Source organism: Branchiostoma floridae, chromosome 13 (assembly GCF_000003815.2).
Source record: "Branchiostoma floridae strain S238N-H82 chromosome 13, Bfl_VNyyK, whole genome shotgun sequence".
In the NCBI taxonomy this organism is placed as follows: domain Eukaryota; kingdom Metazoa; phylum Chordata; class Leptocardii; order Amphioxiformes; family Branchiostomatidae; genus Branchiostoma; species Branchiostoma floridae.
In genome coordinates this window covers 21,748,200-21,760,520 of record NC_049991.1, presented here as the reverse complement: position 1 = coordinate 21,760,520, position 12,321 = coordinate 21,748,200, and the positions used below count along the sequence as shown (strand labels likewise).

General features: G+C 46.6%; 2 protein-coding genes across 2 annotated transcripts in view; one reads left to right on the top strand and one right to left on the bottom strand.

The window, feature by feature from the left end:
• Positions 1-12,321, top strand: part of LOC118428664 (DNA-dependent protein kinase catalytic subunit-like) — an 86,731-nt gene that overhangs the window by 38,786 nt on the left and 35,624 nt on the right. Inside the window, 18 exon segments of the mRNA XM_035838775.1 lie at positions 356-563; positions 743-826; positions 879-962; positions 1,009-1,092; positions 1,139-1,317; positions 1,496-1,664; positions 1,964-2,029; positions 2,279-2,351; positions 2,467-2,567; positions 2,853-2,927; positions 3,190-3,324; positions 3,502-3,765; positions 4,349-4,500; positions 4,903-4,974; positions 5,038-5,175; positions 5,608-5,719; positions 6,176-6,300; positions 11,643-11,792. Coding sequence (XP_035694668.1) covers positions 356-563; positions 743-826; positions 879-962; positions 1,009-1,092; positions 1,139-1,317; positions 1,496-1,664; positions 1,964-2,029; positions 2,279-2,351; positions 2,467-2,567; positions 2,853-2,927; positions 3,190-3,324; positions 3,502-3,765; positions 4,349-4,500; positions 4,903-4,974; positions 5,038-5,175; positions 5,608-5,719; positions 6,176-6,300; positions 11,643-11,792 — 2,271 coding nt within the window.
• Positions 6,841-11,522, bottom strand: LOC118428872. The gene is made up of 2 exons (XM_035839113.1): positions 10,722-11,522; positions 6,841-7,308 (listed from the first exon to the last, which is right to left on the bottom strand). Exons 1-2 carry the CDS (start codon positions 11,272-11,274, stop codon positions 7,130-7,132), a joined length of 732 nt encoding a protein of 243 aa, XP_035695006.1. The 5' UTR covers positions 11,275-11,522; the 3' UTR covers positions 6,841-7,129.

Genomic DNA, 12,321 nt, shown 5'->3' with positions numbered 1-12,321 from the left:
GGAGGAGGACATCAGACGTCTCTGTCACGCTTCATCACGAGGTGAGAATGCTTGGATAGTAGAACACAGGAGGCTTTGAAGTATGGTTTCTTTATGAAGATTGACTTTTGCAGTTGCTGTTTACTCTGTCACAGTTAAAAGTCTCCCTGGTTTCTTAGAAAGCTTCAGCAATCAGTCTTTCTCCAATCTGATCTACTGCCCTAACATACATAATATCCTTAACCGTCAAAAATAATAATTTTTTTCACCCGCATCATCACTACGTCTCATTTTTGCAGTTTAGTGTAACCTCTTACTTCTACTTCTTTGCTAAGGGTGTAACGAGATACAGTTGCTAAACAAAACAACTTTTCAGCATGGGAGCGGACAGGCAGAAGCCAGCTCTGGACATTCCGTATGGAATATTCCGCCGGGAAGGCAGTTTTCCGAACGAGATCCGTCGCTCGGCGCTGGAGCGCGTGTGTCTGCCAATGTTACGCCTGGTTCACCCTGCCGCGCTCACAGAGTTCTTCACCGACCACATCCGAGAGATAATGGACATCATTGGGGCTCCCCAGACGAAGGTGGGTGGCTGTTTATTTTTGTTTGTTGTTTGTTAGATATTGATTAATTAAGTCATTTTCAAAATAATTGCCAACCACATCTGAGACACCTTGGACGTCATTACGGCTAATGTACTATGTACTCTCACCTGCTGGTGCAATCACAAGTCTAACCCAGCTCCATTTCCCTTCCCCTCCAGGCTGGTGAGGCATCCCTGAGCACCCAGCTGACCAACAAGCTGTGCTGCTACCAGCTGTTGGAGACCATGTACTCCCACCTGCTGGTGCAATCACAAGTCTAACCCAGCTCCATTTCCCATTTTCCCTCCCCTCCAGGCTGGTGAGGCGTCCCTGTGCACCCAGTTGACCAACAAGCTGTGCTGCTACCAGCTGTTGGATACCATATACTCCCACCTGCTGGTGCAATCACAAATCAAACCCAGCTCCAATTTTCCCTACCCTCCAGGCTGCTGAGGCATCCCTGTGCACCCAGCTGACCAACAAGCTGTGCTGTTACCAGCTGTTGGAGACCATGTACTCCCACCTGCTGGTGCAATCACAAATCTAACCCAGCTCCAACTTTCCCTCCCCTCCAGGCTGGTGAGGCCTCACTGAGCACCCAGCTGACCAACAAGCTGTGCTGTTACCAGCTGCTGGAGACCATGTACTCACGCCTGCCTAAAGAGGACGTGAACATGCCCCTTTCCCTCATCGTAAGGGCGTACAAGGGTCAGGAAGTCAAGGTCGGGAATGAGCTCACCACCGCCATCACAAAGTGAGAACTGGGAATGACAAAAAGTCAAATTCTTAAGTTTTAAGACCTTTTGGATGGATCATTCAGAGATATTTATGATAATATGTTTTTATTTGGGGGTAATTTCCTAGAATTATTAATAAACTAAGTCAATGTGACCAATGATAGTTTCCGAGTTAGATGTTTTCCCTTTCCCCAGATTTGGGCATGCTGCAAAGAGCGAGGATCTGCGAGGGGAAACAGGGTTGCTGGATCTGCGACGAGAGTATCACTGTGCCGCCTACAATGCCCTCATAGCCATCATCTCCTGCACACAGACAGACATGAAATTCTACACCGCATTCCTCTTCCAGGAAAACACTGCAAAGGTAAGGGCACTTCTCAGTTGACTGGAAAAATGATGAAAAGGTACAGTAACAGTTCTGCATAAATTATATAATTTGCCATATTCTGCCATAAATACCACTGGGATGCACAATGCCCAAACAGATCCGGCTTCTGTTAAAAAATTAGCAACTTCAATCTCAGCCACTCTCACATTTTAGCAATTTATCCAACAGCTGGAAAATCGAAACAACCCAAGTGGTAAGAAAATGCATGGACATTTTTTTTGCAATGAAAGTTTACTAAGAAGAAAGAGCCTTAAACTATGTTTGCTTCCCTCCAGGGCCAGTTCCTGCTCGACAACCTGATGGACACCAACAAGACCTACCAGTTTGATGCAGAATTTTCAGTAAGCCATTTTATATACTGCTGCTGTAATACACTAAGTCTAGTCTTGTAGTATACTCAATCAGAATCACTCAATATGTAAGACGATTGTAAAGACCATTGAAGCTGTAGTCTTGTTGCAGTCAAATTTACTGCGCAGTACTAAATGTAGCTCTAACAAGGCCATAGGACTGTGAGCATTTTTATCCTGCCAGCCTTGACAGTTTCCTGGTTAGTAAGAATAAGTGTGAATCTTCCTGTCTCCTTCCAGGCTCCTGTCAGCAGGAAGAAACAGTTTGTGTCCATCAGACAGGAGGTCAGAGGTCAAGACTCTCCTGAAGCAGGTAAGAACTCTCTCGGGAGAAAAGCAAAATGTTTTAAATGAAATACTACTACAAGTACATCAAAGACTACACCATGATCCATTATAAAGGTAGGGTTGATGTTGTGTTTCTTCAGGAACGTCCCGCTACATGCAGTCATACCTGGCAGGCAGCAGTCTCAGCGAGGACATCAGTCAGTTTGACTTCACAAGCGGTACTCAGGTGAAGAGATCTCAGGTGAGCGAAGCACACAGGTGAAGTAATCTCAGGTGAGATTAACATATACTAGGTGTGTCTGACTCAGAAGATATCAATCAGTTCAACTTCATGCTCCTAGGTGTGTTGTAGGCAAAAGGTTAACTTGAACTGTGCAAACATTTAATTGTGGACAGCCTTGATAGTCCCTCAACAAGATAGAAATGTTCCAAACTGGCGCAATCACAAATCTAACCCAGCTCCAAGTTGTGCCCCATTACGCAAACCAGATAACATGATTCCAACTGGTTTGATTTTTTTTTTCAGACTTTCAGTGGCACCCAAGAGAGACATTCCCAGGCCAGTCAGGGCAGCTCTGGGCTCCAGGGACGACAGAAACAGGTAAGGGCAGCGTTGATGGGGTTAAGGTTTCAACAATGATTATCATTGCCATCTTACTTGAAGTTTTTGATGGTATCTTTGTCTTAAGCTTTCCTGTGGATCTTTCCTGTGTTGTTTGGTGTTCTTGACTGTGTACAATTCTCCTGCTAATTTCATCTGTGCTTGTATCAAATGTAACAAATGTTCACATTCAAATTTTACTAGTATATACTTTATAATATATACTTTGACAAGTCACTTGAAAAACTTTTATGGCCCCAAGGATTCTTCCGTTAACATCCATGGCGACTTCCTGGAGATGGAAATGGACGAGCTAAACCAACACGAGTGTATGTCCACCATGTCTGCTGTTCTACAGCATATGGCTAGGAACAACATCACGCCACAAGTACAGAAGGTAGGGGTGGGGGTAGAGTAGAGGTATGGTCAGGAGGGGGGTGGGGGGTTGTCCGCCATGTTATCTTTTTTGCTCCAATACAATTAAAGGTAATCATTTTTCATTTTTACTAATTTGGTCTTCCATTTTTTTCATTCACTGACAAAAAAGTTGACATCTTGACTTATATACACTCAGGGAGCTGCTCCAAAAGACATGCCTCCGTGGATGTCATGCCTCAACAAGAAGCTAGGGGGCTCTTCTACCCACAAGAACGTGAAGCTGTTCATCACTAAGCTGGTGGTGAACAACGAGGAGGTGTTCCGTCCGTACGCGCGGTTCTGGCTGTCTCCGCTGATGGAGCTGGTCGTGCGAGGGGAGGCCAGCGGGGAGGGCATCAACTACTTCATCGTGGACCTGCTGGTCACCATGCTGTCCTGGGCAGCTGTGGCTGTTCCTGAGGTAGGTCACTGTGCTGTTCCTTATGTAGGTCATCATAGGTCACCAATCACCATGCTGTCCTGGGCAGCTGTGGCTGTTCCCGAGGTAGGTCACCATGCTGTCCTGGGCAGCTGTGGCTGTTCCTGAGGTAGGTCACTGTGCTGTCCTGGGCAGTTGTAGCTGTCCCTGAGGTAGGTCACTGTGCTGTTCCCAAGGTAGGTCACTGTGCTGTCCTGGGCAGCTGTTGCTGTTCCTGAGGTATCCAAGGTCACCATGCTGTCCTGGGCAGCTGTGGCTGTTCCTGAGGCAGGTCACTGTGCTGTCCTGGGCAGCTTTTGCTGTTCCTGAGGTATGTAATACTGCCTGGGCAGCTTTTGCTGTTCCTGAGGTATGTAATACTGCCTGGGCAGCTTTTGCTGTTCCTGAGGTATGTAATACTGCCTGGGCAGCTGTGGCTGTTCCCAAGGTAGGTCAATGTGCTATTCCTTAGGTAGGTCATCATAGATCACCATGCTGTCCTGGGCATATTTTTATGGGTAACAGTTATGGTTAACAATTGTGAAGGGTATCAAAACCACTTTAAAAAGACTTCCTATTTATGCAGGACTCTGCGATGGGTCGCGCCCTTGCCAGCCGCCTGCTGCAGTTCCTGATGGCCAACACCTTCCACAAGAACCGCGCCATCATGCGCAACAACCTGGAGCTCATCAAGACTGCCGTGGAGTGCTGGAAGGGCAGGATGGAGGTCCCCACTAAGTAAGCTACTTTTATTCTAATCATTCAAGTTTGTGTATGAATCAGGCACTATGTACTATTTCTTATTAATGGTAGTTCCTAAATGTAATATAATGTCTTCCTCATCTAAGACAAGCCAAAAAAGAATACTAATCAGATCAGATATAAGACTCTTGTCAAGTGATACGAAGCAGCATGCAACCTTAAGTACTAGATATCTGGTATACAGAGTTTCCAAAGGCTAAAGTTGGAGAATCAAAATTTCCTCCATCCGTGTTAAAGATTTCTAAAAGTTTAAGGATCAGTTGTGAGGACTTATGGGTTACAGCTTAGGTCGGGAGTTCAGGTCAAAATTATGGTTTCCAGCTGCTTGGATAGGTTAGAGGTTCAGGTCAGGGGTTAAAGGTTTCCTGTTGTTTCCAGGGTGATCCATGACCAGCTGTGCGGCTCCGACCCGGCCAGTAAGGGCAACGCTGTGGGGATGCAGCTGCTGAGATAGGGTTATGGGTTAGAGGTTATAGTTCAGGTCAGGGGTTAATGGTTCCCTGTTGTTTCCAGGGTGATCCATGACCAGCTGTGCGGCTCCGACCCGGCCAGTAAGGGCAATGCTGTGGGGATGCAGCTGCTGGGAGTGGTGCTGGCCAATCAGCTGCCTCCGTTCAACCCGGCTACATCAGGGAACATCGACAGGGAACAGTACGTAGATGGGACTAAGATTGTTCTTTAATCAGTCCATCCTCGGCAAGCATCTAAGATCAGATGCCTTGCAGTTCTGTCCATATTGGTGTTGCTTCTTATTTTCTAGTTTTTTTTTTGCTATTTAGCAATGTACAACAGGAAACCAACATACTTTTAGATAGAAAGTAATTGATTCCAGTATCAAAGCATCGAGTCACAGACACAGAGAACAGCACATACAGAGTACACGAAGACAGTATATGTCGAACATAGACCCTGAACTAAAATCTTAAAGCTTAAGGATGTTTCTACATTTCTTGATGTTTATGACTTGTTTTTGTTTACATGTTTTTCTCGGCCATTACCAAGAACCTGCAGCTGATGCGGTACAAGGATGTTCCTGCAGTTTTGTGTTTATAACATTGTTGTAAATGTTGTTTTTGTTTGCAGGTTTTTCTCAGCTGTTGCCAAGAACCTGCAGCTGACGCGGTACAAAGATGTTTACGCTGCTGCAGCTGAGGTGATCGGGATGATCATGAAGTACATGGCAGATGTGGAGAAGGTACAGTCAGAAACAAGAATTTCACTTCTTCCTTAACTCCAATTCACAAGATTAATGACTTATATTAATTTTTAATGATAATATGCAACATTCAATTTATTATTCTCCAAACTAAGATATCTATCTTACCCCCACTGCCAGGAGATCATTGAGAATACATTGATTAGTGAGCAAATGCGGTGAATTCCTAGTATAATCGTTATTGTTGCATGAACTTCAAGTCAAGTTAGATGCAAAATGTGCAGCCTAACTAATCATTGCTAGTGTGAACCCGCAAAATAACTAGCTTATTGCTGCCTTATCCTGTGTCAGGGATCGCAGCATGCAGCAGTCGACTTAAAATACACAAATACTGGATACTACTATTACTACACTACACTACACTAGGTAAAAAGCGTGACTTTCGGTATGATTGTAATGTTTCTTTTTCGACTTTGCTGTCCCCTGTTTTTGTAGGTTACCGATGGAGGTTTCCACACGCAGGTGGAGCGTTACCTGCTGCCTCTCCAGGTGAACCAGCAGGACGTGTTCCTCACCTGTGTGCACAAGATTCACCTGCACTTCCCACCTTTCACAGATAGGTGAGATAGGAAAATATCATATTTCATCAGACAGACCCAAACAGGTTCATTCACACAGCATATAAAATCCACACAAGCAGCAAATAGCCAGGTGTGATTTGCCAGCCTGAACATTAGATATAGATTTCTGTTAATATCTGATGCTCTGATGAAATATAAGTTGCGGAAATATAGCACGCAGGTCATACATGTATTTGATCTTCTATGTAAAGGCTCAAATGGAAAGTGAAAAGGGAAGGAACTTAGTCAATATAGGGGAGGTGATCAGGCAATCCAGCTTATAATATAGTAACTCCTACCATTCCTACTAGAAACAGGAAATGGACTGTTAAAAAGGATGGTGGATGGTAAACTGAATTATGGAGTCAGAGAAGGAAAACTTGATTTGAAAATCACAGTAAAAGTGATCGTAATCAATTATAATTGGGGGTTATGCTAAGATGTACTTACCATCTACAGTATAATCTGAATTATACCTCATACGAGACCTTGTTCGGGAGAGTACCTTATGCAGTAGTTCCACTGCGTGTCACTAGGCGGTGCACATATACAAAGAGAAAAACACGCAAAGCACCATGGGACCTTACGTGACGTCACCCCTACATCCTCGCCATTTTGACGAAGTGCGGGTAAAGTCTTCCCCTGTGCTGTCCAATATGGGAGGGAAAATGAACAGTTAACAACTGAAATCATTGTTACAAGGGTGGGAAGCATACCCGAACAAGGTCTCGTATGAGGTATAATTCAGATTATACTGTAGATGGTAAGTACATCTTAGCATAACCCCCAATTATACCTCATAATACTCGACCTTGTTCGGGAGAGTACCTTATGCAGACTCCAGAGCAGTGGACAGCACAGCTTGCCCGTAGGAAGCCTGGTCCGACTCTCTTCTGTAGAACCGCTGGAAGGTTGATTCCCTGGCCCAGTCTGCAGCCTTCATGATACTGGCCACGCTGACCCCCGCTGCCGCCGCAGCCGAAGTGGACGCCCCTCTTGTCGAGTGAGCTGAGTATGTGTTGACATCTATCCCAGCTAAAGCCAACACTGACTTAATCCATCTAGCGATGGTATTGGACGCAACTGGTCTATGAGGTCGCTTGTATGAGAGGAATAACCTTTGCTCTCCTTCCACCCGAAAAGGTGAAGTACGCCTCAAATATTCCTTAAGGTATACAAAGACACATAACCTCCTGTCCTGCGGAAAGGCTGCCCAAAAACATTTCTTAAAGGGCCTTTTCTGTCTAGAAGTCTTAAGTAGAGTGGGAACTTTCCACGAAACCCCATCCCTCTGCTTGGACATGTATCTCAAGTCCAGTGAAGCCAAAGTCTGACCTCTGTCAGGTGAAACCAAGGCTGCTAGAGACACCAACTTTAGGGTCAGTTGCTTCAAGCTAAGACTATTAGCTGGACAAAGGTGCATCAAGTACATCAGAACCCTAGAAACATCCCATTGTTCAACATATCTAGGACATGGGGGACGTCGATGAAACACACCCTTCAACAGCTTAGTCACTAGCGGATGACTGCCAACACTATACTTGTCAACTGGAAGGTGGACTGAGGAGATGGCAGAACGAGCCACGCCAATAGACCTATACTCGTAACCTTTGTCAAAAAGTCCTGCCAAATACTCAACAACACTCTCTATAGAGCCTGAAACGGGATCGAGACCCCTGCGATCACACCAGCTACACCATTGTCCCCAAGCGGACTGATACTGGCGAGATGTGCTATCTCTCCATGCTGACAAGATGAGCTCCGAAGCCCCTTTTGAAAGGCCTCGACCCTCCAACTGACGCCTGATATTGGCCACACGGCTAGTCTTAGACCTGGTAACAACGGGTGAGGTTCTCCGTTGTGTGGTAGACATAGCAGATCCCGACTCCGTGGAAGGAGAGTCGGAGTGTCGAACAACATGTCCAGGAGTTTGGGAAACCATGCCTGAGACCTCCAGAGAGGCGCTACCAGTAACACCGTCGCATGATCTGTCTGAATCTTCCTCAGAACTCTGAACAGTAGACCGAACGGGGGAAAGGCATACGCCAGACCGAGGTGCCCCCAGTGCAAGTCTAACGCATTCACTGCCCATGCCATGGGATCGGGATGCCACGCCACATATCTCTGCAGCTGAGCATTCAGGCGTGACGCAAACAAATCTACTGAGAGTACGTTGCCTGTCTGAGCGTTTACCTTCAGAAACACTGACCTGTTCAGTTGCCACTCTGTTTTGTCTTGGAAGATTCGCGAACACGAATCTGCTACAACGTTGGTTCGACCTGGCAGGTGTCGTGCGGACAGAACTACACCTTTCTGTAACGCCCAGTCCCACATCTCCAGGGCTAGGGCCGCCAGTGTTGGGGACTTTGTGCCCCCCAGACAGTTTATATAGGCTACAGCCGTAGTGCTGTCTAGCTTCAATAGAATATGATGATTTTGTTTTGTTGCGAAGCACTTGAGGCCTAGGAAGGCCGCCTTCAGTTCTAACCAATTTATGTGCTCCTGCGCTTCCGCGGGAGACCACCGACCCCCTGCCTTCTGGTCGCCGCAACACGCTCCCCAACCCAGTAGGGATGCGTCTGAGAAAATAGTCATGTCTGTCGGGACGAACACTCTTCGTCCGTTTACCCTTCGCACATGCGTGACCCACCATTGAAGGTCGCATGCCGCTGTCAATGTCAGTCTTATTACAGAGTCGAACGACCCTGTCCTTTCCATAGTCTCGTTTAGTAAGGCCTGTAAGGCCCTGTAGTGTAGGGGCGCTGGCAAAATCGCGTGCCTCGTGGACTCCAGCAGACCTATGACACTTGCTAGATCCCTTGCCGAAAGGGTTTGTTGAGAAAGACGAACCAGACAAGTCTGCTCGACTTTCAGTACTTTCTTCTCTGGTAGGAAAATGGTCATAGTTCGAGAATCCAATATGAAACCTAGAAAGGTTACCACCTGAGAGGGCACTAGTTGAGACTTTTCTAGGTTTAAGACAAACCCTAGGCTTTCTAGCAGCTCCCTTGCTACTGCGATGTCTTTTAGACACTGCTCCTCTGACCTTGCCAGAATTAGAATGTCGTCTAGATAAATCACCAAGATTAACCCTTGTTTCCTCAATATCGCCACCACTGGGCGCAACACTTTCGTAAACACACGAGGAGAAGAGGTGAGTCCGAACGGGAGAACTTGGAACTCCCAGAGACTTCCTCGCCACGAAAATCTCAGAAACTTTCGGTCTTGGTGCCAAATTGGAATTGTAAAATAGGCATCTTTCAAATCCAGGGTAGCCATGAAATCCCCTTTCTGCCAAAGCTCTTTCACCAGATTTAGGCTCTCGAACTTGCAGTGATGCTTTTGAACATGTTCGTTTAGATATTTCAAGTTTATGACTGGACGCATTGCTCCTGATGCCTACCATACTCTGAACTTCCTCGTCTACTAGTTTGGCCATGTCAGCCTTTCTTATTTGAGTCACTGGCTGAACAAACTGAAAAGGAGTGGACTCCCACTCTATCTGATAACCTCGAACGGTCTGTAGGACCCACTTGTCGCTTGTCATCCTCTCCCAATTCCGAACAAAAAGAGACGTTCTCCCCGCAGGGCGGAGAGGAGAAAAACTTAAAAGAAAAGTTTGCACACGAGGGAGAGCTAGAGCTTTGTTTACTGGCTTTTGGGAAACTTCGTCCCTGGCTTGTGAAACCCCGACCCTTTGCTGGGTCCGGGTCCAAACCCAAACTTCGACCTATAGTTCCCTCCGGAACGAAATGCATTCAATTTACCTAAGGAATACCTGCTATTAGTATTACTGGTCCAAGAGTAGCGAGGATTATTGCCACGAAAACCATAAGTAGGCTTAGCCTTAGAAGAAGAAGCCATTGGGTAGGCCTTGTTCAAGGTACGTCTAGCCTGGTCAAGGGTAGACAGTTTCTCCACAAAGGTATTACCAAATAAATCCGGAGACGTACCAGTAGGTAAACTTGAGGTTATCATCTTCTTCACCTCAGGTTTCATATCTTTACCACAGAACTCCCTACGTGTCTGAGTTAGCATGTAGGAGGCTGTGCCTAAAAATAGTAAGGTATTCTCTATGGTCTTACAAACTGCCTCCGGACTAAGTGGCAAATCTGAACCCTTTACTGAGGCCAGCAATTCGACCAAAGGGTGAGCAGCAAAGAGCAACTTCTCATGACAATCCCGCAGGGACTTGTCACTACTAGCTGTCCCCGACTGAAGCAAAGAATTCACAATGCTATCCAACTGTGGGACCTTGAGTATAAACTCTAAATTCGAAGGAGTAGGAAGAGCTTCCATCCTCTCCTTACAATCATTAAATGACAGCTTATTGGTGAAAGCATCAGCCACAAACTTTCTAACATGCTCGGGAACTTCACTCTTATCTGTCTCAAAAGGATTGTCATATTCAAACGACATACCTTCGTCTTTTTCAGACTCGGAGGAGTCGGCCTCCTCGGAACACTCCCCATCCTCCAAATTTCCCGGCTGCTTTCGCCCGGAACCAACCACGCCGGTTCGGCTGGTTGACGCTGCTACACTCGGAGTGGACTCCTGTGTAGTCAAATTTTTGCGTAGCCACTGCAAAAACCCGGCAGCATCAAAGCCAGGTGGAAAGGGGAAGGGACTCTCCGTTCCGTTGAGCTCGACCTCCTTGTCATGGGCCTCTGGGTCCAAAACGGGCATGGTAGGGGATTTTTCACCCTCCCCATGCGGGTCATGTGGGGACTTGCTCCGCCGAGCACTGTCGTCCCCTTCCACCGAAGACCCATCGCCTTCTCGGCCCTCCTTGGCCAAATTCTCCCGTGCATGCTGCGCCGGCAAGCCTCGAGCGCTAAGCTCTGCCGCCAAAGCCAAATATTTTTTCGGGCGTTCGTCCGGTGACGTGCCACGCTTCCGACCTGAGTTTTCACCCTTGTCGGAGTCCGAAGCCAAATGCTTCTTCTTTTCCTTCTTCTTGCCTCCTTCTGGCATGTTAAGCACCGAAAAAAGGTGCCAAATAGACGAAAAAACGCGAAAAAACGGCGCAGCTAGGAGCTTGAAACAAAAGCACCCGCCGACGCAACACGCACAAGGAAAAATGGCGAGGATGTAGGGGTGACGTCACGTAAGGTCCCATGGTGCTTTGCGTGTTTTTCTCTTTGTATATGTGCACCGCCTAGCGACACGCAGTGGAACTACTGCATAAGGTACTCTCCCGAACAAGGTCGAGTATTATGAGGTATAATACACTCAGACAATATTGTCACTGTCTACCAATACTGGTAGAAAGATTGAAGTAGTTCTGCAGCCATGGCACTAGCTGGCTCAGATCTCCCGTCAGCCATGTTGTTTTCTCCCAGGTTTGTGTCGAAGCTCCTTTTCATGCTTCCCAAGCTGCATGGAATCTTCCGCACCAACTGCCTTGAGGTCATCCGAGGTCGGGTCAATGTCATCGACAACCTCTTCCTGGAACTGAAGACCAGGAACTTCCTGGGAATGCTCACGCACAGGCAAGACACAATCATCAGTTGGTTGTCATTGGGACTCACCCTGCTGCAAATATTTGTGCGTGTGATGTGTGACGAGCCCTTCGGTGTAATATAACCAGCTGCTGCGGCGCCGCGTGCCTGCGAAGCTGGTGTGTTATGCCAAAGGGCGGTTATACCGGCTATATAGATACAGATGTCTGAAAGTACCTCTTTCCAATTTCATGTATTTTGCAGATTGTTCAAGCTCGTCTGCTGCATGTATTACATGTACATATGATGCAAATTTTCCTGCAGCAATGATGGGACCCAAGCTATTGCACTACAAACTGTTAATACCTTGCTGCAGAAACAATTAAGGGTGAATGACCCGCCCCGAGGTGTACGAGGGGCGTTCAATAAGTATTGGTCCTGACCCACTTCCAGTCATCTGATCTAGATGAAATTTTGTATGTATAATGATTCATATCTCTATAAAATACGTTGCAAAAAACAGCTCTGAACTAATTGTGGTTTCTGATTTACTGGTGTTTGAACTGAGTCAGGTGTGAAA

Coding starts and splice junctions, on each gene's coding strand:
- LOC118428872 (XM_035839113.1), bottom strand. CDS start 11,274: ATGCCAGAAGGAGGCAAGAAGAAGGAAAAGAAGAAGCATTTGGCTTCG. Junction 7,309..10,721: donor CGAGTCTGAAAAAGACGAAG/GTATGTCGTTTG, acceptor ACACATACTCAG/CTCACTCGACAAGAGGGGCG.